Below are 24,027 nucleotides of genomic sequence, written 5' to 3'. Positions count from 1 at the left end.
GTGAACACACTTGGATTTACAGCCATGAATACTTGCGATAATATGTGGAAGAGATAGGGTCCTCACCACATGTCATTATGCCAGTAGTCAACCATGAGTCACATCGTGGTTGTCAACCTCCTGGATAGGAGATGGCATATGAATGGGATGGGAAGTTTAATATTTCATCCTATCAGCTCTTTCACTGCAAAAAAAACCAGCAATCTTTACTAATCCAACAGCTGCTTGAGCCAAACCATGCCTCCTATACTCAATTCTTATCATCACTGTCATTATGAAGGAATTTCTTAAGGATAAACACTATATAACTGAGACCTCCTATACATACAAAGAACTGACAGAAGATCAGATATCCCACCAATCATCCAATGCTGATATGTTCTTGGCACACACCTAACTAGAAATCCATTTGAATGCTGAATAAACCATTAATGAACAATATCATTTACAGTGAATCTTGAATGAAAGTGAATTCTGAATACAGATATGATGATTATAACATAATCATCATATTGGAAACTGGAAAGTTGTAAAATGGGAAATTAAATAATTGAGACTTATCTGTGACAATGGTTCCAGTTCTCAAAGGGGAAAAAGATGAGCTAATACAGAAAAAGTTAAAACTAGTTTTTGTTGGAAACCTAAAACAAATAGAAAATCAACTTCAGATACTCAAATGTTTCAGGAAGGAGGGAAAAAAAAGGATAGTATAAAAATAGTCATAATTTAAAATTGTGAATATTTTTACAAATTGTTTGTTAGTACATTATTAGTTTTGGTTTCAAGATATGTATTGTCGGCACTTGCGATGTACACGTTATTGATGTTATTTTGTCAAAATGAAATGTGAAGCATTTAAAAATAATTTATGTACTTAATGTATTTGGATAGTTGTGTTACTTTCAAAAATTTTATTGTGGTTTAAAATTATTAAGTGCTGTGTTTTGTAAAGACATTCTCGTAACGCTAACGGAGACAACACGTCAGCCATTATACATAACTTCTTGCTTGCCACTTTCATGGAGTGTGCATGCTCGCCAAGGAGTGATGGGTGATTGAGAGCTGACAGAGAGAGAGAGAGCGTTCAGTATCGAGGTAACGGAAACAACAAGGGAGCATTCGGTATCAAAGAATGGAGGATAAACAAAAAGAGAGCTAATGGAAGTTTAAGAACACAGGCCGGCAAAATTTTGTTCTTAGGAAATTAAGTTTTTATGTGGCAGTCGGGGGCATATTAATAGAAGATTCCAAAAAAGGAATCGTAGAATTGTGAGCCCTTAAAGTGGAGGAGTTAAGTATTGATAAATAAAAGAAAATATTGCAATTGACGTTCTATAGGAATGTTCGAGGAAACACTGATTGAAAATTTCATGTTTTAAGGATGAGGATAAGGATGAAGACAAATTAAAAACCAACAGAAAGTGCATTTAAAATAAAATTATTACAGAAAGGGATATATATATATAAAACTGTACCAAAGAAAATTAGAAGAGAACTTACCAGAGATAGAGGCAAATGTAAATACTGAAATAGAATGGAAGTATATATGCAACATAATAAAGAATGCCAGTGACAACCTATGAAAAAATAAAAAAAAAGCACAAAAAAAAGCATCAGAAATCGGAAAAGAGAAAAATGAAGCTTAGACAGTGGTTAACTCCTGATAGAAGTGAAAATAAACTAAAGAAAGAATCCAATAAGTGAGAAGAGTAGTCTGAGAGTAGTCTCAGCATATCTGCTATATAACTAATGAGCCTGCTAGTAGATAGCAAATATGCTAATCACTTGTCCAACCATGCAGGCAAATTACTTTAGTTTGAAAAAAAATATCAAACAAGGTATCAATGATAGATCAGTTCATAAAATATATTCAGGAGTGCAAATGAATTAGAAAAAAAAAAAGCCATCAGAAACCTGCAATGTGAAAAATCAGCTGGAGTATATAATATGCCTGGATATGAAAAGTAAGCTTCTGAGGAAGTTAGTGGTGGTGAAACAAATGGGTTTCACTGGGCATAGGAAGCATGTGAGAATGGATATCAGCAGATTACTGAGGAGAGTGAAAGACAACAGTGCGGTAGGAAGAGTAGTTTGTGTATTACCCAGATACAATAATGATGAGCTGCAGCAAACAGCAAAGATCTTGAATGGAATGTTAGCAGAAATGTGTAGAGTGCAGTTTGTTAATGTGCAGGATAAGTTGCAGGGATGAATGGAACTGAATAAGAGTGATGGACTGCATCTTAAGGATTTTAGAATGCATCTGGAAAAGCTGCTGCTGGTAGGAAGTGTAATCAGTGATGTGAATAAGGTATCAGTGGAAGTCAGAGAAATGACGTAAATCAGCAGAAGAGTGGACAGGTGAGATTGATGTGATTGTGAAGGGAGATACAGGAATGGAAGTTGGACATGGAAACATGGGGTGAGTCAGGGAGATGGTGTAAGGAGAGTGGATTCTGAAAGCATGTATCGGGGGATGGTAAGCATAAGAATAGACATGGGGCATAGTTGAGTCTGGAGGGAAGGTGTGTGAGACAAAGGATAAGGGTATGCAGATAGGAGCAAGTGCAGAGAAGTCACTGATAGGAGCAGCATGAATAGGTCTAATTAAAGACCTACCCATGAAATGAATTGTTATGCTTATTTACAAATGCCAGAAGTATCAGAAATAAAGGAAATGAAATTGGTGTGTTGACTGAATTTATTTGCCAAAAACAGTTAAAATAAATGAAACATAATGAATGCATGTATGAATCTCCACCACAGATGAAATGAGACAACAATGCTAAAGAAAAGTATACGCAAGTTGGCTTAGTGATTAAGCAAAGGGCAATCATTATGGGTGATTTCAATTACAGAAATATTGATTGGAATGAAGAGATATTGTCAGGGAATATGGAGAATGAATTTCTCGAGTTCTTAAGGGACAGAAATCTTAAGCAATATGTAACGGTGAGAGAACACGATGGTTAAGAGTCTTAGATCTGAACCTGAAATCGACTCATTTCTACAAAAAATTAATGCCCTGCATCCTTGTATCAAGTTCACACTAGAAAAGGAATCATCAACAGGTATATTTTTTTCTTGATGTACACATCCAGCACAAACAAGATGGATCCATTTCCACTTCTGTCCACCGAAATCCAATTTTTTCAGATCATTATATCCATAATACATCAGCTCACCATCCATCTAAAAAAAATATGGCATCATAAAATCTTTCGTATCCAGAATACAAGCTCACAGGATTCCTATACTGTATATTAAAGGCATCTCTATAAATTAAAGATACCAAGAAATTATATACATGGTTTAATCCTTTATTCAAGTGTAAGCAAATAAAGTTTGCACCTGAAGTATTTTCAGGACAGGCAACTTGTCAATAAGCTGATGACTTCACATCACTTGCCTTAGTATGCCAGAGATGCCTTAGTAAAGGCATCTCTGAACATGTGGCAAAAATTACGAGAAAATAGCAACTAATTTCTACCTACAAACCTATCAATCAAATTCACAACTTGCTACCGTCTCCAAAAGACAAACTCTTACTAATGATGCTACCTGGGGTATACCAAGCACCATGTTCATGTAACTTGTAGTACTATGGACAAAAAGGAAGAACTATAAATAAACGTATCTCTGAACATCAAGACCACATCCGCCTTATCAAACTTCACAAATCTAGCCTTGCACAACATGGAATCGAAAATGCTAACCACAGGAACAAATGGCAAAATGCCAAGTTACTACAAAGATCCACATATAAACATGAATATTAATATAAAGAAAATGCTGAAGCCTTACTTCATAGACCTAATCTGAACAAAATTACTGTCTCATTATTCCAAGAGTTTAGAAAATTGTTATCCTCAATTGTATTCAATAATTTATCTGCTATATTTTAATTTAGTTTAAGTAATTTTAATTTCAGCCCAGTAGTTTTAATCCATGAACATGCAACTGTATACATAGAGGGATTCCAATTTAAGCATGCGCACTACTGTTTTTTTTTAATTAATTTCCTATTGTTGTTCATTAGTTGTACTGATGAAGTCTTATGATACAGATCTAGTTATATCATCATCAGATGTCACTGTTTTACATCCTCACTTCCTTATATTTCTTCTTACATTGCTCATAATGTTTACTTCGTATCTATATCTTAATAATTCCTTAATTCAACACTTTCTGTTATAACCTTAAATTACTTTGGGCTGTTAACAACTTTAAGGATATTGCATGGGTAAAAGACAAAGAGATTCCCAACAGACAATGGTAATTCCTTTGTTTCAGTGCTGGTGCTGGTTCTCTCTTCGGATTCAGGGAAAATTTATATTATACTGCGCCACCCTGAATCCTAGATTTTTGAACAATGAAAAATCAGAGAACCAGAACTTAGCATAGCACACTATCCCTAATTTCTTAAATTATATAAAGCAGTTCAAACCTCATCTATCTCTTAGTTTGCAGTCGTAGCCTCCCCTATAAATTACCTCCCGCCGTTTGAGTCTAAAGAAAACATTTAATTACACTCTAGTCAGATTACATATCATGAATAAACTTTGGCACATGATAGCTTCAATATTAATTTCAATGAAAAAACATAATTATCTAACCTTCTAACTCTAATCTTAGCATATATCAATATCAGTACAGTTAAAACATTCTATCAAAGGTAATTCATGAGCTTAAACTCCATAATACTAAAGGATATTCATTCATAGACATTAATTTAACCCTAATTTCTTTATTCATGTCTCAGAGTTACACTGCCCTCTTAAACTATATCTCTCAAGTCCTTGCATAAAATTCACAACCTTCTAAACTTAATGTCCAACTAATAATTACAGTCTTTCTTCCTTTATACATTCACTAAACAGCTTACCAATTGCTGGGTAAAGTAGAATTACCAATTGCTAGGGAACCATTAGAACATCATACATATCACGATATAACATCACCTCCAGGTCCACTTTTCATTCTGCTTGGTCTGCATTACCCCACTGAATGGTCCGGACTGGATATCTCTGGTGACGAAGATACATGCTCGCCGTTCACTGGTCATCTTGCTCGGGCAAGGCTTAGCTGTCTTTGCGGTAAACAGGAACTCAGCTTCGCTGGGCAAATCCTTAATTGGCAATCTCTCAAGGACTTCTCGGCATTCTCCTACGATCTCTGCTTCGACGATCCCTCCAAGGAACGGGGACGAACATCGACAAGCGAAGAGGACGACTAAAGAAAAAGCCTGCCAAAAAAGCTCTGAGCTGGCACTGCTTCGCTTTTTAAATTCAGTGCCCAACATTTCTTTACTACGTCATTAAATTTCTCCCTCTTTGCTCACGTCACCTTACATCTCCAAGTACCTAGCACCATAATTTCCCCTAGCATACTCTTCGGTGGGGGGGGCATTGCGTGCTCTCCTTCCACAGTGCATGTATACTTTGGCGTACGTGTTTTGCTCCTGGCTATCGGTACTTAATCCGATTAGCCTTCTCTCAGTAATATACAAGTATTTATACAAATTTAGCAAAGTTTAAACAACGGACTATTCACAGTAAATACATTACAACACTATGGACAAATAAAACGTTTCTTAAATTATTAACGTTTCTGGTAATTTACAAACAATTTTATCCGCCTGATATATCAGTATATGCCTAAATGTAAAAAGCATGTTAAGTTCTGAAGAAGATATAAATTAATACAGTTTAAGTTTCATTCAGAACTTAACAACTGTGAATGTGATGTCTAACCTTCCCTCAGATGGTAAGAATGATCATGAAGTGATCACCTGGGTGGTCATATTAGAACTTCTGTGGAAATACAAAGTTGGTGTGATTGTGAAAAGCTTAGGAGACTGCTGCTTGGACATTTATCAAGAGCTATTTAACTGCAGTAATGTATTTCAAAGGTGAAAAGGCTAAAATAATGTAGGAGTAAAATGGATGAATGAAGAGATTAAGCAAGAAATCTGGAAGAAGGCACTATGGAGGAAACAAACAGTTGCAAGAATAAATTATTATTATTATTTGACACCTCCAGGGAGTCCAAAGACTCATCGAAGGAGAGTGTGCCAACAGCATCGAATGATTGGTCCTCTTCCAACTACTAACTGCGCTCAAACTTACTTAACTGAGCCATTAATAGCAGAGGCTCTACCAATCGACCAACCTTTGCCGGCAATCAAACTAATAAGAATCCTAGTGAGCTCTTTTGATATGTGGCAAGTAGAAGAAAAAATGACTAGGAGAGGATGATGCTAATTAATGACACTGGCAGATTGGTAACCAATGCAGAGGATCTAGATGAAGTAGTCAATGAGTATTTATCAGTCTATTATATCCTGAAGAACATCATGAGAAGCTGGAGTGCAGAGGACATGGTGAAGAAGAGCGTGATGGTAAATGAGTAGGAGGTCATGAAGAATTAAATAAATGTGATGTTAATAAGGCAGTAGGACTTAACAATATCACCACATCTTGAAGGAATGTTCTAGAAAATTAACAGCACCTTTGGCACACCTGTTTAACATGAGTCTTGCAACAGGGTGAGTCCCAGAGAAATAGAAGTTGGGAAAAATTGTTTGACTTCACAAAATAAGGGTGGAAGGAACAAGACTGTTAGAAAGTTATAATTAGAAGAAACACACGTATAAACCACAGTGAAAATTATTTAATTGTAAATATTTCATCCTAAGTATCTTAGGACATCATCAGTACAGTATTTAAACAAAATTAGGAATAACATACAGTTAGGGCGCATGATTACAACAGAATCTCATGAAAACGTGCATAACGTGTTAAAGTAGTACAAAAAAAAAAAAAAAAAAAAACGTTAATTATTTAACACAATTTTGTATGATAATTTCCCATACTTTAGGAATAGTAAGAACATCGTTGCGGTTTAGGTTTGGTCTGTGTAGTAGGGCTTCAGAACTTTCTTTGTATAAACGTTCATGTTTAAATAAAGATCTATGTAAAAGTTTAGCCTTTTCCCAATGGATCCTATGATGTCCTAAGATACTTAGGATAAAATATTTACAATTAAATAATTTTCACTGTGGTTTATACATGTGTTTCTTCTAATTATGAATGCACCACAGGTTTCGTTATTTAAAAAAATGTTAGAAAGTTGCTGAGGATTAGAATGCAAAAACGGGTTATTAATAGCAGTATTTATGATGGTCAGCATGGGTTTGTTGGGAGGAGGGGGGAGGGGGGGTCAGACTTCAGCAATCTACTGAAGTATTACAAAAAGGTGATAAATTCACTGGATAAAGTGGTTTTTCTTGATTGTTCAAAGGCCTTTGAGAGACTGCCACATGATAAACTGCTAACTAAATTGAACTGGATGGGATTAGATAACAGACTAGTGAGGTGCACAGATGGGTGGCTATCAGGTATCAGTAGGTTATATATGGAGGAGTGGTATCCCAAAAGAGGAAAGTCACTAATGGAGTGCCACAGGGATAAGTTTTGGGACCTTCATTGTTTAATTTGTATTGTTTAACTTGGAGATATAGCTTTCTGCCGATGATGCAAAGTTGGGAAGAACTAGCAGAGCAGATGTTTTGGCCTTGCAGGAGGATCTCAATAGACTATGTGAGTGAAGCTATCAGTATAATGTTGCAAAGTGCCAAGGGCTTGAAATTTGATAAGCAAGGTTGAATGCAGAGTATGCCATTAATAGGAATATTTTGAAGGATACAGAAGAGATGAAAGATCTGGGAGTGATGGTGGACAGAGACTTGAAGTTTAGGGGTCACACTCTGCATGAGCAACACAATGGATGATGGAATAATGAGTAGGACATTGACATGGAGAAGCAAAGAGGTTATGGTTCCCTTATATAAGGCTTTGTTCAGGCTACATATGGAGGGTTCACAGAAGGTTTACTAAGTTTATGGAATGTAAGGTATGAGGAGAGATTGAAAGAGTGCAACTTGCAGAGCCTTGTGAATAGAAGAAGGAGAAGGGATATGATTGAGGCATAAGTTGGTGATGGGTTGTTACCAGATTAATGTGGATTAATGAGGAGATTTTGCACATAGTAGAAGGAGACAAGGGTAGAACAAGAGGCCAACAAGTAGGTTCTTTGCAGGGATTATGATTGAGAAGCGGAATGCATTGCTTGAAAACGTGGCGAGCGTGAAAACTGTGAATGAGTTTAAGGCACAGTTGATGACCTTTTTTGCAGAGCATATGGACTTCCCATAAATAGTCTTTTGACTCCATGAAGGGCAGATGTTAATAATATTCCACCTAAAATGGTTATAAAAGCCTGCAGTGGCTATACTGCATAATCTAGAAGGCTTGATCAAAAAGTGAAATCTCAGATGATTGAAGTGGAGAATATATAGCACTAATTTGCAAAAAAAAAAGAGAATAAAAACTGAATGTGAGAATTAGACAGAAATTTCAAATGTGTGTTTCATTAAAGACTTATGAAAAGAATACTTGAAAAAAGCTACAAAAATTTGTTAAAGGAAAGCTAGTGAAGACCAAAATTTTACTTTAAAACAAATAACCAAGAAAAGATGGGAATACAATAAGTCTCTACATAAATTGTTCTATAAATAGAACCTTATAAAGAATAATACACAACGTATACCTCATTTGCAAATTGGTAGTTAGAATTAATAAGTATATAGGAAAATGGTTTGATACCTCCTTTAGTAATATGCTCTCTTTCATTGATTGCATTTGTTCTCTTCAGTTCATATGGTCTGCTTTTATTTTATCCTTTATTGTACATATGTTTAAACTGTTCTTTCTTTCATCATTACTCTTGTAGTTCATTTAACTGCTCTAAGAAATCTCATTTCAGTTGTTTATAATTGTTTATAGTTGTTTATGGTACTGAATTTTAAGGAATGCAGTATTAAGCCAGATAATCATATGGGAAATATTAAATCTTGTTCTTTATGCTAATATCATTGCGATCTTAAATAAACATGGTATAACACAACAAGAATCATTTAGACAAATAATTAATTACAGTGATAAATTTGATATTAAAATCTACAATAAAAAGATTTTAAAAATATGAAAATTAGCAACAAAATTGCATTCTCAGCAGTGAACTTTACAGAACATGTGATACATGTTTAACTATTTGGGCACAATTTTTAGTAAAAAAAGATGGCAAATTAAATACTGAAATATATAACATATAAATAAGGCTGATATTCAAGGAGCCAGCTGAATTATTTATGAGGAATGAGAAAGAAAATGAAACACACCAATTTGGCATACAAGACATTCTGCAAATCATTTTAATACATTAATTTGAGAGCAAGATTAGAAATAAAACTGGTGATTAAAGATCAGAGAACAGATTAGACTTCAAAAATTAGGAGATGAACACACAAATCAGAGGCAGAATAATTTAAAAATGAAGATATGTGAAAAGAACCTGACATTACATTACATTATTAATATTCAGGAATATATAAAGAAAGGTAATCAAGGAAGGTATGATCACATACAAAGTAAGAAATAGAAGACAAGCAACACAAGTGAATGGAAAAAAAAGGGCCACATGGGCCTTACTTATTCTGTTATCTATTTATATATTTTTAGTGGAAGACCAAGATATAAATTAGGTGATGTGGTTAGGAATGCTTCTTCTGATCAGAATATAAACACTAATGAAATCCGAGATCTGGCAAATAATACCAACAAGGAAGAAAGCTGGTGAATGAAAAGTAGTCATGAAAATTTAATTTTAGTTCAAGAATTTGATGATGATATAATGATTGGGGGGGGGGCAAACATAAGAAAGTCTATAGACACTAAGGATGTGGCAGAGATTGGTGTGTGCAATGTGTAGATAAGCATTGTTGTGCACCAAAATCACACTGCTTGTCAGGAGTCTTGGTCGTTGGCATCAAATGTTGGCTTTCAATTTGTTCAATGTTGCACAGCAAAGCTCTGCACTGATAGTTTCTCCCTTTGGCAAAAAGTCCACTGAAAGAACATTTCAGCGATCCCAGAACATTGTGGCTATGACTTTTCAGTCAGTGAGAACAGTTTTGAATTTTTTGCACACAGGAGATTGTGGATGTTTCCAGGTTATGGAATCCTGTTTTGCTCTCCAGAGTAAAATGATAAACCCATGTTTCATCTCTTATGACCAGTTGAGCGAGAAAATCACCTATGTCACTGTATTGCAACAGATTCTCCAGACACATCCTGATATGTGTTGCCTTGTGCTCCTGTGACAGTTGTCAGGGCACCCAGCAGGAATACACCTTTCAAAAGCAAAAGACAACATGAACAATTTCATAAACAGTGGAGTTACTCAAGTTCACCACTTGTACAGTTTCACATAGTTACACTTGCTGGTCTTCAAGAACGATGCTCTTAACGCATGAAATATCTTCTTGCTCAATGAAGGCCTGTGTGCACAATGTTGATCTTCGATATACCAGAGCTCCCGTTAAGTTCATTGCACCAAAAACACACCTGCTTCTTTGACATTACCTTTTCACCATACACAGCAACCAGTTCACGGTGAATGCCACTTGGTGAATCCTCTTTTTGCTTGCAAAAAAGGAATAACTTTATAGACACCTGTTTTAGACTACACTCACACAGTAGTTACCATCTTGCAATTGGAATTAGCTGTGAGGCAACAGTAGCACCACACTGCAATGGCAGTCTTTTTGAACATTATTAATGGGTCTATCTGTCCACATATAAAATCACTATTTTATGACAAAGAACATTATCACATGTAAGGTGTAAAGGCCAGTACCATAAAATTCCCATAATGGAGGCTTTTTCTTTTATTCTTTTTCAAATCTCACTTAGAAAATCACTGTTTCATGACACAGAACATTATCACATGCAGGGGTGTGCCAGTAGTGTCTGGCGTCTGTGTTCAAAACTTTAGTTGGTGCCGCTATACCCCCCCAATAAAAAAACACTTTATAAAACCGTTATTTTTAATATTTGATGCCAATAAAGTGAGTATTTCATTTTCAATTTTATCTCCTAAATAGGAGGGCATATTTTTAAAGTCAGGATCATTAGCTACACATCAGGTGTGTTCCGATATAAAAGGATCAAACTTTTCTAACATCTCAATGCATTTTAAAAAATTGCCATTGTTGCGATCGTAAAGTTTATTACTTTTACCACGAAGAGCTAGATTTTGTTTGCCTAAAAACTGTACTACAAAAATTATTACTTTTATAACTTCATACCAACATTTCCTTTCATTATCTAAAACTCTTTGTTGCAAATGATCAATACAAGTTTTATTTTATAAGGATGTAATTAATTCTGTCCATTTTTTGTAATTGTTCAAATGATTTAAATTTTTCTCATGACGATTCAGATACATTGCAAGATGTTGCCTATATTCTGCTGATAACAGCAGAATACAGAATAAAGTTAAAAACTGCAATTTCCACCTCGCCTAAAATCTTTGGTGCCTGTGTGCATTGCACACATTGCACATATGGCTGGCGCGCCCCTGATCACGTGTAAGGTGTAAAGGCCAGTACCAAAAAATTCCCACAATGGAGGCTATGTATAATTGTGCAGAACATCAATGGGAATTTTATATCTTTCTCACTTCAAATTACGTTGGTAGATACGACTCTTTTTAGACAATAACAGACCAAAACGAATAATTTCCAGATAAAATAAAACTTTTCATTTCAATTATTATTACTTATTCATGATAAACGAGACTTAGGAACTTCCAGCATAATCATGCAGGTAGCACTCTGAAATGCACATTTTGGCCATGTGTCCTGTATAGTCCCACTCAAGTTTGGAAGCTGAATCCAAAATCAAAATACCACTTAAAAAAGCTTCCATTCACAGGTAAAATGTTACATTTGATCTTAATTACTGAAACTTACAGCCATTACAAACTAAACTTGCAAACTACTAACTTACCTTGTGGAATATAAAGTAATTCTCCAATATCCCAAAGTAATTTATTTATTGAAGAAGTTAGCCGTGGTTCCACAACCATAAGAAACATAAGCACTAAAAATGCCTTCCTTAAGTTGGAAAGTGAAGTAGGCCAAGTACCATTTCGAATGGAGTTTCTATATATGCATAAAAAAAAAAATATATATATATATATATATATATATGTATGTGTGTATATATATACACATATGCACACACAGATTTATTAAAAACAACAATTAAGCTATACATTTTATTAGAGACAATTATCTTAAAATTGTAGAAAAATTATAACAGCACCTTTGTTGTTGAAGAGTACTTTTATATCAGACAATTTAAAGTTTAAATTTCTGTCATTTCCATAAAGCATTTTCAGTGTGAATCCCACCATGAAAGACTGTCAATCTTTAGTATATTAGTACTATGGGTAAGCTATGGTTTGGTAACCCTGCTCTAGGAACTAAACATGAAACCTTTTCAAGCCATTTCAGCCTCCACTAAGGGGTCTCACGCCACGCAATGAAATTCATTTGTCACCTAAAGAAAATAATTATAACAGACAAAATATTATATCTTTGTTTTAATCCTTTACCAAAGCATAAGCAAATAAAAATGTGCATGTGTAAATGTGAAGAAACTTCACAACTAGGCTGCTTGTGTGTAGAGACTAGACCACTGACTTCAATTACCTTCATGTTCCATAATGCACAGTAGCCTTCCTTGCAGACATATATATTGCTATGAATTATTGGGACACTACCAGACCAGATATGATCTTTATTAAAGTATCATCTGGGTGTCATACTTGCTTTCTACATGAAACATCCATGCCTTTGGTGGAATTCACACTCAAAGCCTGCTATTAACCACCCAGCTAACCAGGACAGTGATGTAATTAATGCAATTAAGAAAAATCATAGGCAATATCATTAATGAAAAGTTAAATGTGGTCAGTTCACCATATATATATATATATATATATATTGGTGTAACATTCCTACTGAGTGTGCTGTTCATGTGGCTTATGCAACCCATGCTATAAAATTTATGTCGATTTGACCTATGATTGCATTTTTATAGATGTATAAAAGTTTTAGGAGTACACAGTGAATCAGTTCTAATTTTAATTGGTCCACTACAATTAACTGTAGGATAACTTTGAATAATTTGTCAATTAATATTATTATTAAGGCCTCCATGGAGTCAAAAGACTCATCATAAGAGGTCCTTCCTAAGAAACACAAAGTCTAGCAAGAATCATCGAGGGGAGGTCCCCCCTAAGAAACACAAAGTCTATCATACCACTCCTTGAACTCAGTGACCGTTCTCGCTCTCACCACTCCATCAGGCAATGCATTCCATGGTTCAACCACCCTCCATGCAAAGAAACCACTCCTCACCCTCTTGCTCACAGTTTCCTTTCGTAACTTCCGGGGATGGCCTCTTGTCATCACTCCTTCCCACTGTTCAACCAAGTGAAAGAACTCCCCCAGTGTCAACCCTGTAACCACCTCTCAACAGTTTAAAAGTCTCAATATATCACCTCTCCTTCTTCTATCCACCAAACTCTGCGGTCCACATTCCCTCAGCCAATCCTCATAACTATCATTGTACAGTCCTGAAACCATCTTTGTTATCCGCCTTTGTACCCTTTCCACAGTTAATTTATCCCCTTCAAATCCTGGAGACCAAATCTGAGAATAATAGTCCAAGTGTGGTCTGATCAGGGTCTTATACAACGGAATGATAACTGTTTTATCTCTACAGGTCAGTGTCCTTCTCATTATTGGGGCAATCCTCTGTGTTACCTTCACCACCTTTGCAATATGTCCCCTAAATTTCAGGTTTCTATCAATCATTAACCCCAGATCTCTTGTCTCCCCTACTTCCTCCAGTATTACTCCTCCCATAGAGTATGCAGTGTCGCATCAATGTTTCCCAAACCTCAAGACCTTACATTTTGCTTCATTAAACTGACACCCCCATTCATTTGCCCATCTATCTAGCTTATTCAAATCCTCTTGCAGGGCTGCCACATCTGCACTATTACTAATAATCCTTCCCAGCTTCGCATCATCTTCAAACAACTGAATATCCCCTTGCAATCCACTGACAATGTCATTGATATAAAGGTTAAACAATATAGGTCCCAGTACTGAGCCCTGTGGGACCTCACTTGTAACCCTCTGCTTCCTTGAAACTGCCCCACCATACACAACTCTCTGATGCCTATCGGAGAGCCAATCCTGAATCCAGTTGACCAATCTGACATCCAAACCCATCTGCTGCAACTTGAATATCAGCTTATCATGTGGCACCCTGTCAAATGCCTTCGCTAAGTCTAAGAAAATGGCAGTATATGCCTTTCCCTCATCTAATGCTCTTGTAACTTTATCATAAAAGACTAGCATATTGCTAAAACAAGAGCGCCCCTTCACAAATTCATGTTGACTCTCACAGATAACATTACCCTCATCTGCCCAATGCTGTAAATGGTCCTTCACTACTTTCTCCAAGATCTTACTAACTACTGATGACACACAACCTGGCCTATCTAAGCTTCCTTCCTTCCATTCCATGGGCACTTTTCTGCAGCCAGACTTTCATTGAAAAGCCAGGTCAAAGGCACTGTCAGTTCCCTAGCACATTCTCTCAAAACTCATGGTGAAATACCATCCAGTCCCACAGCTTTACTGACATCCAGAGTACCCAGTATTTGAAACACACTCTCCTCCTATACCTCTAAACCTCGAACCTGCCCTATCCCTCTAGCATTAAAACTGATTCCTCCAATAAAGTGTTCATTGAACAATTCTACTATGTCCTCTTCATCAGTCACTCTATTCCCACTTTTATCATTCTTCCACAGTCATTTCTCCTCCTACTGGCCACATATCTAAAAAATTCCCTAGGATTTTCTTTTGACCTTAGGGCTAATCTCCTCTCATATTCCAGTTTCTTCTTCCATACTAGTCACTCTTCTGGCCTGTCTCCTTATATCTCTTCCACAGCCTCGTTTTCACATGCAATTCCTGTTTAATATCGTTTGTCATCCGCTTTACTCCAAATTGTGTCCTCTTGTTTACACGTGATATACAACTTACCATTGTTGCTAACAAATATTCTTTCATAATTTTCCACACACTAATGATATCCCGGCCTTCCAATTCCTCCTTCCATGAAACTTCCCCAAGTGGACGTCTTAGACTATTATAATCACTTGCCTTATAATTCCACATACGTTCCCGTCTCTTTGATACTCCTGCATGTCTATTCATTTTCCAAGTCGAAACCATATAGTCACTCTCTTCAACTGGTGGGAGAGATGTCATCTCAGTTATTATCAAATCTTCTGATGCTATAACCAAATTCAAAACTCTTGAACCTCTATTACATGTTGCCTAAGACAATTGTCCCTCAAGAATTCTAGAAATTCCATTCCCTTATTGCTACATGCATCTTCCTCTCCCCAGTTTATACTACTGTAGTTAAAATCTCCCATAACAATCATTCTTCTTGCACTTGCCAAACTCAACTGTCTAAACATTTCCTGGTCCCCATCCTCTGTACTGCTGGGTCTGTAGCAACACCCCACTAAATATCCTGTCTTGCCCACCTCTACCTCACACCATATGCTTTCAAAATCATTAGTGTCAATGCCTTCCAAAGTCTCCACTCTTAGAGGACATAGGTCATCACTTATCATAAGCAGTACTCCAACACAACGCTTTCCATTCCTATCCTGCCGAAAAATGCTGTACTCAGCAACTTTTATTCCTGTTATTATATCCTCTTCTGTCAACCACGTCTCAGTGATCCCAATAGTATTTGGCCAGGCTGATGCTATCTGCACCACCAATTCCTCTCCTTTATTCCAGATACTCCTGGCATTAATATATAGCATATAAATGCCATTGTTTCTATACCCAGCATTATCCCCTCTAGACTCCACTGGGCTCAATGTTACCTGATGTCATCCTCCTTCTCCCAAGTACCCATTCCCACAAGAGGCCACCCCTGCTACCATCCTCCCTGGGACACACTGACTTTTTCAGAACAGCAATCTCTCCAGATGCCTACATCCTTCCTCATTCAAATGTAAGCGGTCTCTCTTGCATACAATTCCTCTCTGTCCTCAAACGCACTCCAAGCATCCACATACTCCAGTCCTCTCTTGTCACACATTCTAGCTATTATGTCATTCAATATTACTACTAATATAATATAATTTTAAATATGGAAAGCATAAAGGTCGAATGAACAATAGCTATACTTTAAGTGTGCCATTTATATGAGAACAACAACAAAAGGTTTACACTTTGTGGTGATCTTAGATTATCATTAGCAAATACTATAGTCAGACACAGTTAATTTGAATTTTGATACAATTTTTAAATACAGCCATATTTAATATGCAGAGAAATCGGAAAAATTAATCACTTGGTAATCAATTATTTTTCTGGACTGAACCAAAGAAAGGCTGAAATAACTAGTTTTACTTATTTATACACAAGTTTCAACCTCCTTTGACTATAACTAGAAAACAGAACATTCAGTAGATCGTCAACCCTGTTTGCCATTGTAAATATGAGCAAAAAAAGTTATAAATTATTTATAGAAAATTATATATTAAAATCTTGTCTATATCAGTGTTATTAAACACATCAGTTCACACTTCATGCATGAAAAACAGATGAAATTCAGAAAACAAAAATAGTAACTCATGACAAATGGCAACATTCAATCAGATTGGTTGACACAATAACCAATCACGGCCAATGATTTCTGAGTGCTATTGTCTCACTGCACACCCTGCCTCGTTTTCTTTAAAACTGCTGGAACGGTAAGAATTTGAACTGTTGCACCATCTGTATTTCTGTTCAAAAGTCTCATAGGTGTATGTATTTGTGACTGCACACCCAGGCTATTAAAGTGAATGTGATACAATGTTTATGCATCAAAAAGTGTCCGCTTCATGAAGCATTAGTATATTGTGATTAATTTTAGGAATTGTATGAAGCCAGGCAATTCAGTTGAACTTTAACAGGAATAAATACAAAAATATAACATTGGTTATATTGCTATTCCGTGGGTGTGCACCACTCAGCATACCCAGAATATAGGCCCCTGATAAATAACCATATTTTTCGATAGATATACAAAAAAGTCTAAATTCTTTAAAAATGAACATGCACGGTATACATTAAAAAGGTATGAGAGGTAAATCAAATGTAATAACAAAACTAAGGTAGAAGTATTACTTAATATTTATTGAACATTACGCTATTCAAATCCAAAAAATTCTTCATCAGACTCAATATTGAAAAAATCAATTGCATTAAAAATTTCATTTGGTATTTCTTCAGCTTCATAATCATTATCACCAGACACCACTACATTCCCTTGTGCTTTAATGAAACCATTTCTAACACAGTTTTCACTTACAGCAGCCCAACTATCTACAATCCAAGTAACTATATCTTTATATGACATTCTTTTCATCTGCCCTGTTTTGTTATATGGCTGTCATTCATCATCCAGTCTTCCCATTTAACCCACAAATTGTCTGAATGGTTTATTTACTGCAAGATCAAGGGGTTGGAGTTTTTTCGTTAAACCACCTGGAATGACAGCCAATTTGGAATACTTACAATTGTTTTAACTTCTGCTGTCGTGTGTGCCCTACAAAAATCCAACACTAACAAAGATTTTGGGTTGAAAAATGCCATTTTTCTCTTTAGTCATACATTCTCCAACCAAAATTTCATAACCTCAGAATTTATCCAACCTTTATCATTAGTAGTAACAATAATATCTTTGGAATCACAACCTTTTGGAACAATCTTTCTTTTGAAAATTACCATCGGTGGCAGTTTGGAACCATTTGCAGTTACACAGAGAACCACAGTAAAGTTAGACCTTTCGCGCCCTGTTGTAGCAACTGAAACTTCTTTTGCTCCCTTCAGATTCACAGTACTAGAAATAATTATTAAAAATAACACGTAAGTCCACAGTAATAACTTTAATTAATAAATAAGTAGATATTTCGTACTAAAACTAATAGTACATCTTCAGTGTTGCAAACATAAGAATAGAATACAAGTAACGAACATTCAGTGGATCACCTATTAAAATACAATATTTTCGTGAGCTAGGAAATGAAAGAAATTAATAAATAATTAATATTTAAGATAATTAATTTTTAGTTTTTTAATGATTACATAAAATAAAAGTCTCCCAGATCTTCAAGAGAGAGAGGCAATCATTTTGATTTAAATTCGGTTGGTGTAAAAAAGCTTCACAACTCTCTTTAAAGAGGCATTCATATTTGAACCTGCATCTATGAAGGAGAATAGCTTTATCCCACCGGATATTATTGGTAGTGGTAATACTGTGTTGTGCTAGACCAGACTTCTGAAGTTTGTTGTAATCAATATAATATTGATGTTCTTTAATTCTTTTTTCCACAGAACGGCCAGTTTGTTCAAAATAAGAAACATCACATTCACAAGGAATTTTGTAAATGGCAGCCAAAGACAGAGATGACAGTTTATCTTTTGTAGAAGGCAATAAGGAAGAAATTTTGTTGATAGGAATATAAGTGGGAATCAACTGGTACTTTTTTAAAATTCTACCTGTAGGTTCTGAGATTCCTGGAATGTAGGAGATTGGAACTCTGCGAACTGTTGAAGAAACCTTAGGTATTGGAACATAAGATTCAATTATCTGTTGGATTTGATTAGGGTGATAATTATTAGATACCATTAACTTTTTAATAATGGAAAGTTCTTTTGTAAGATTGCTGGAGAAGGGCAAACTTTATGTGCCCTATTAATTAGAGATTTAAGAATGCCAAATTTTTGAGATGTATGGTGAGCAGACTTTTTATGAATGTATCTGCCAGTAAATGTGGGCTTTCGAAAGATGCTTGTAGATAAGGTACCAGAAGAAGTTCAAGTAAGCAGGATGTCCAAAAATGATAAAATTCCAGAATTTTCCTTTTCCATGGTGAATTGGATACGAGGATGAAGGCTATTTATCTGTTGTAGAAAGCTCATATTCAGTATGTGACCAAACGGCAAAAACATCATCAACATAACAATACCAAAGAGATGGTTGAGGGTGAATGGATGAAAACATAGTCTCTTCGAACTGTTTCAAAAAATAGTTAGCCAAAGCCAACTTGTTTGTAGAACTTGTTTTTCCAACTAAAATAACCTGAATGAATAACAAATTCAAAAATCTTTGCGATATCTGGATGGTAATCTTCATATAATAAATTGACTGTGTCGGCTAATGGGATATTGGTAAACAGAAATACAATGTCGAAACTGACTAACAACTCAGACTCTTTCATTTTTAAATCCTTGATTTTTTCCCGGAAATCTGTTGAACTTTTTATGTAGGAAACAAATGAACACTTCCTCTCAGATCCTTACCTATATTGTTAATGAACAAATTGAACAGTAGTGGTCCAAGAACACAACCCTGCAGCACACCACTAGTCACAGGCCATCTTTTGGACTCTCGTTGTCGTCGTCCGGTAGCATCCTCTAGCAAGATGGTTGCAGCAGATGAGCAGCTCTTCTCCATTTCTCTCTGTCTGTTGCTTCCATCATTCTTAAACCAGTCCATTCCATGATGTCATTAAACCACTCTCTAGTTGGTCTTCCACGTCTTCTCTTCCCCTTGTAATATAGTTCTTGTCAGGTGTCCCGAAGAACCTCTCAGAAGATGTCCTGCAAATCTAGTCTTTCTTTGCATAATATTCTTTAACAGTGTTCTTTCCATCCCAACTCGTCTTAAAACTTCTTGATTTGATTTGTAAAGAAGATTCATATGACTGACATGCAATCTGGTCCATATCCATATGGGAACAAGTGACCTCCCTGGTAGCCAACTGCACAGTTCCGGACCCAGGGGACCCATCCTGAGCTGTGCATCGCTCGTCATTTTGATCTTTACTGCTCATCCAAACTAGGGAAAAAGTAGATGCATAGTGGTTTCCCGTTGCCTTCTATGCATTAAGACATGAAAAAAGTAGAAACATTGAAAGAATCACCCCTAGCCCTCGATTACTCTAATAGCACTGGGGGGAAGGAACAAGAAAGAAGAAAAGGATAGAAAGAAATAAGAGTAGGGACCATCTTATAGATAATATAACAGATGTATATTACATGAAATAAGGTATGGTCCAGCATCAGGTACCTCAGGTTCGCCACTCCCGTACTCACTAAAGTGAGCCCTTGAGGACTCTACTCCTGAATAAACGACTCTCTGATATCTCTCCATCCCTATATCCATCCCCATATGCTTCAGTTTACTGATTAGAATTCCATGTGGTATCCTGTCAAAGGCCTTAGCAAGGTCCAGTAGAATCACTGTAAACCATTACCCTTATCCAGTTCAGCCGTCACTGGGTTATAAAACGTGAGCAAGTTACTGAGGCATGATCTACTCTTCACAAAACCATGCTGTCCCCCATACAATATCCCATTTTCATCTATCCAATCCTGTAATTTTCTCGAGTATTTTCCCCAAGACCTCGACAATGATTCCTAACATGCTGAACGGTCGGTAATTTACAACAGCAGTCTTGGAACCTCCTTTATGCAGTGGAACTATTTTCCCCTCTTTCCACCCCCTCAGGACTAACCCAGACCCGAGACTCAAATTAAACAAAATGGTCAAGGGTACTGACAATTCTTTAGCCGCTTCACGTACAACACGAGCTGGTATACCATCCAATTCCACAGATATATTGACATTGAGGTTTTGTAATAGACTATTCACTTCCACTTCATTCACCATAATTCTCTCATAAGCTATTGGTTCATTGATTCCTGCAATGTCACCACCTTGATGATATACTCTTGCAAAGTGCTCGCTCAGTAATTCCACTATATCAACTGATTCGGTTACCTCCCTACCATCAGCATTCTTTAAAATCATTCTGCCATATACATTTTTTTCTTTTACTTGTAACATATCGAAAAAATTGTTTGGAATTCTCTTTAGCCTGTATGGCTAATTTTCTTTCATAATCTGCTTTTGCTTTTCTTACCACAGTCGTTACCCTTCTGGCCTGCACTTTATACCGTTCATGTGCCTGCCGGTCACCTTTCTCCTTAAATTCCCTCCACAGTTGTTTCTTTTTTTGCAGCTCAAGCTTAATGGTGTTATTCATCCATTTAACCCCTACTTGATTTATTATTCGGATTCTAGGTATACAGTCAGCTATTGCCTCCTGCAAACACTTCTTAACCGCCTCCCATGCATTATCGACATGCAGCCCTTGCAGTTTTACATGCCATGGCACTGAACCAATCAAATTCCTAAGCTTGTCATACATACCAGCCCAATAATTCCACATGTACCCTGTCTTAATTGTAAATTTCACACCTTTAGCCACCTCCCAAGTCAAAACCCTATGAAAACTGTCACTAATTGGTGGCAATGTGGTCATATTCGTTACAGCCAAATTCTCAGATACAATTACTAGGTCAGGCACTCTCTGACCCCTAGTATTTTCCATTACATGATGTCACAGATAATTATCCCTTAATAACTGCATAAAATCCAATTCCTTCCTCCCATGTCCTCTCCTCCTTCTAATCAATGTTACCATAGTTGATATCTCCCATAATAATTACCCTTCTTCCACTCATTTCTTCTATTTGCTTATGCATACTATCTCTATCTATTCCATCACCTGGTCTACATATATATATATATATATATATATATATGTGTGTGTGTGTGTGTGTGTGTGTGTGTGTATAACATTATGAGGGCTTAAGAGAACACAATCCTCAGCACCCACAAGTTGCCTTAACTACTTAAGTCAGGTAGGTAGGTAGTGCAACTCGAGGATGCCGATGATTGTATTCTCGTAAGCTCTCAGGTCAACTTAGGGATCTTTCATAGTTAACTTTCTATATATGTGTATATGGTATATATATATATACAGGAAGAAATGGTATTTACAAATATAAGTAACCGCAGCGCATAATTTATATAGAATAAACAAATAAAAACGGAAAGAATGTGCCCTACCTTGTTCTATAATATCGTCTAAAAATTGTAATTCTCCATGTTCGAAAAACATCTTTCCAGGATGGTTCATCCTCATCAATTCGAAGCACACGGGGTTCTGCTACTGCAATTCTTGCTTCAGCCATCAGTGCGGAAATATATGTTACAGCGGCTGTTATATATTTTAAAAAATCACAATAAGCTTGCCATTTAATAAATGAGAAGTCCACAACACACTGAAATGTTCTAAACTCAAATCTCACACAAAATTACATGACAGAAGTAACAATTTAATTAGCAGATTATGTATATAAAAACAGTCGCTCAGATAAAATACTACACGCTGTCACACTATTTATAGCCTAGAAGACAACCTGAACTATATGTATTAAAAATAAGTGATCAGTCACTACACCATAAGAGACTTCTGATATTGCAGCTTTCATATCACAACGATTGTGCGAAAACACGAGGCTTACATACACTACACACGGCCTTGACAACCTCGAGAATATTTGCAAACAAGCCTGCACTGCCACCATGCGAAACAGCACATAAAACATTTTAAAAATTTCGGTATTCACCGACGATTACAATTTACAATTGATTTATTTAAGTCGTTTTGAAAAAAAAAAACAATGCATTAAATAAGTTGATCAAGTTTCTTTTCTGTGGAAAATTCAGATTTTTCACCACGGGGTGAAAATTGTCACATTTTACATAAACCACACATGCGTCAAGATTTTGCTGGATGGATATATTTCGCAAAATTGGACAGTTTAAAACTTAATAAAAATTTGATATTAAATAATAAAAAGAAACTGTTTTGAAAATATATTATGGAAAAAGCATTTCTTAAGAAACAAGCTAATATATATGTATAGCTCTAACATTTAAAAAAAAAAATGTGATCAATTTAGAACATCCCGTTAACAAATATAATTAAGATTTTATTTTATTTTATTTTATTTTATTTTATTTTATTTTTTAGAGCTGGATATAGGACTTGGGTTTTACTTCTTTCCTATTATTACCCTATAAAGCCGTTAAATAGACTTTTATATGTATGCATAACTTTTGTATGTGCGAAATTGTTGTCGCATTTCGTGAAAATTCTTTATGACATTTAAGTTAATTCAACAACGAAATGAAAAATGCCTGGCGTGTGAACGTTGAGATTATTATTATTATTTCATGACACCTCTAAGGAGTCTTAAAGACTCATCGAGGAAGAGCACCTACTCTACAACTCTCCGTCTCCCACCAACTACAGAGAAAACGCCACTACCATCATCATCGTCTACACCAGTGATTTTCAACCTTCTTTATAATATTGTACACCTAGACTAAAAATATATTATTTTAATTTTTTTGACAATCTGGCAAAAAATAGCCATAATTTTGATTGATTTATACACACAATATATTAATAATAGTAATTACTTATCCTTTTTGCTCCAAAAAAAAAAATTAAACTATATTTTTGACATTTAGAGTAAGAAAAACAATACTCAAAATTATTTTTAAAAATGTTTATTGATTTTTTCAAATGAATATTAAATGTATTAAATAATACACATACCTATAATTAATTTCAATGAGATATCTGAGCTTGGTGTTGTTTCAGAATGTCTTTTGTGCGAGGTCGAATTTTAGATAGGCATACTCTTAAATCCAGGGGCGAATGCTGGGCTTGAAATTCACGCTTGCTCTGATTACACAGTCCAACACAATTTTTGCTGACTTTTATATGAGACTTGTTTTTTATTAATTTGGGTGCGCTGATTTCAAATATCAAACCCATTTTTCTCTACCAAGTCAGGTTTTTCCTCTATGGCATTTTCTTTTTGCTAATTTGTAAGTTTTTGATAGTTTTAAGGAGGCAGTACTATTTAGAGGATCAAAAAAATCGATTTTTTAATATTATTTTCTGAAAGCATGTACTTTTAAAAATCTGTTCCTAACTTTTTATCAAGAAATTCGAAAAATTCCCGAAGATATATAGCCTATTATTCAAAGCAGTGCACAGATCAGAATCGGAGCGCTCGCCGCTCTCGCTTAT

The 24,027-nt window shown here is 35.7% G+C and overlaps 1 protein-coding gene across 1 annotated transcript in view; it reads right to left on the bottom strand.

Moving 5' to 3' along the window:
- LOC150098962 (carnitine O-palmitoyltransferase 1, liver isoform-like) overlaps positions 1 to 24,027 on the bottom strand; it is a 231,157-nt gene that overhangs the window by 183,301 nt on the left and 23,829 nt on the right. The window contains exons 2-3 of the mRNA XM_090405781.1: positions 21,987 to 22,137; positions 11,913 to 12,067 (exon numbers count right to left, since the gene is read on the bottom strand). Of these exons, the coding sequence (XP_090261907.1) occupies positions 11,913 to 12,067; positions 21,987 to 22,111 (280 nt within the window). The 5' untranslated portion in view covers positions 22,112 to 22,137. The remainder of the gene's footprint in view (positions 1 to 11,912; positions 12,068 to 21,986; positions 22,138 to 24,027) is intronic.

The sequence above is a fragment of the Typopeltis vanoorti genome, chromosome 15 (genome assembly GCF_054136105.1).
Source record: "Typopeltis vanoorti isolate ZY-2024b chromosome 15, IOZ_Tvanoo_1.0, whole genome shotgun sequence".
NCBI classification, from domain to species: Eukaryota; Metazoa; Arthropoda; class Arachnida; order Uropygi; family Thelyphonidae; genus Typopeltis; species Typopeltis vanoorti.
Note: the sequence above shows the minus strand (reverse complement) of the source record. Positions and strands in the feature narration are given on the sequence as shown.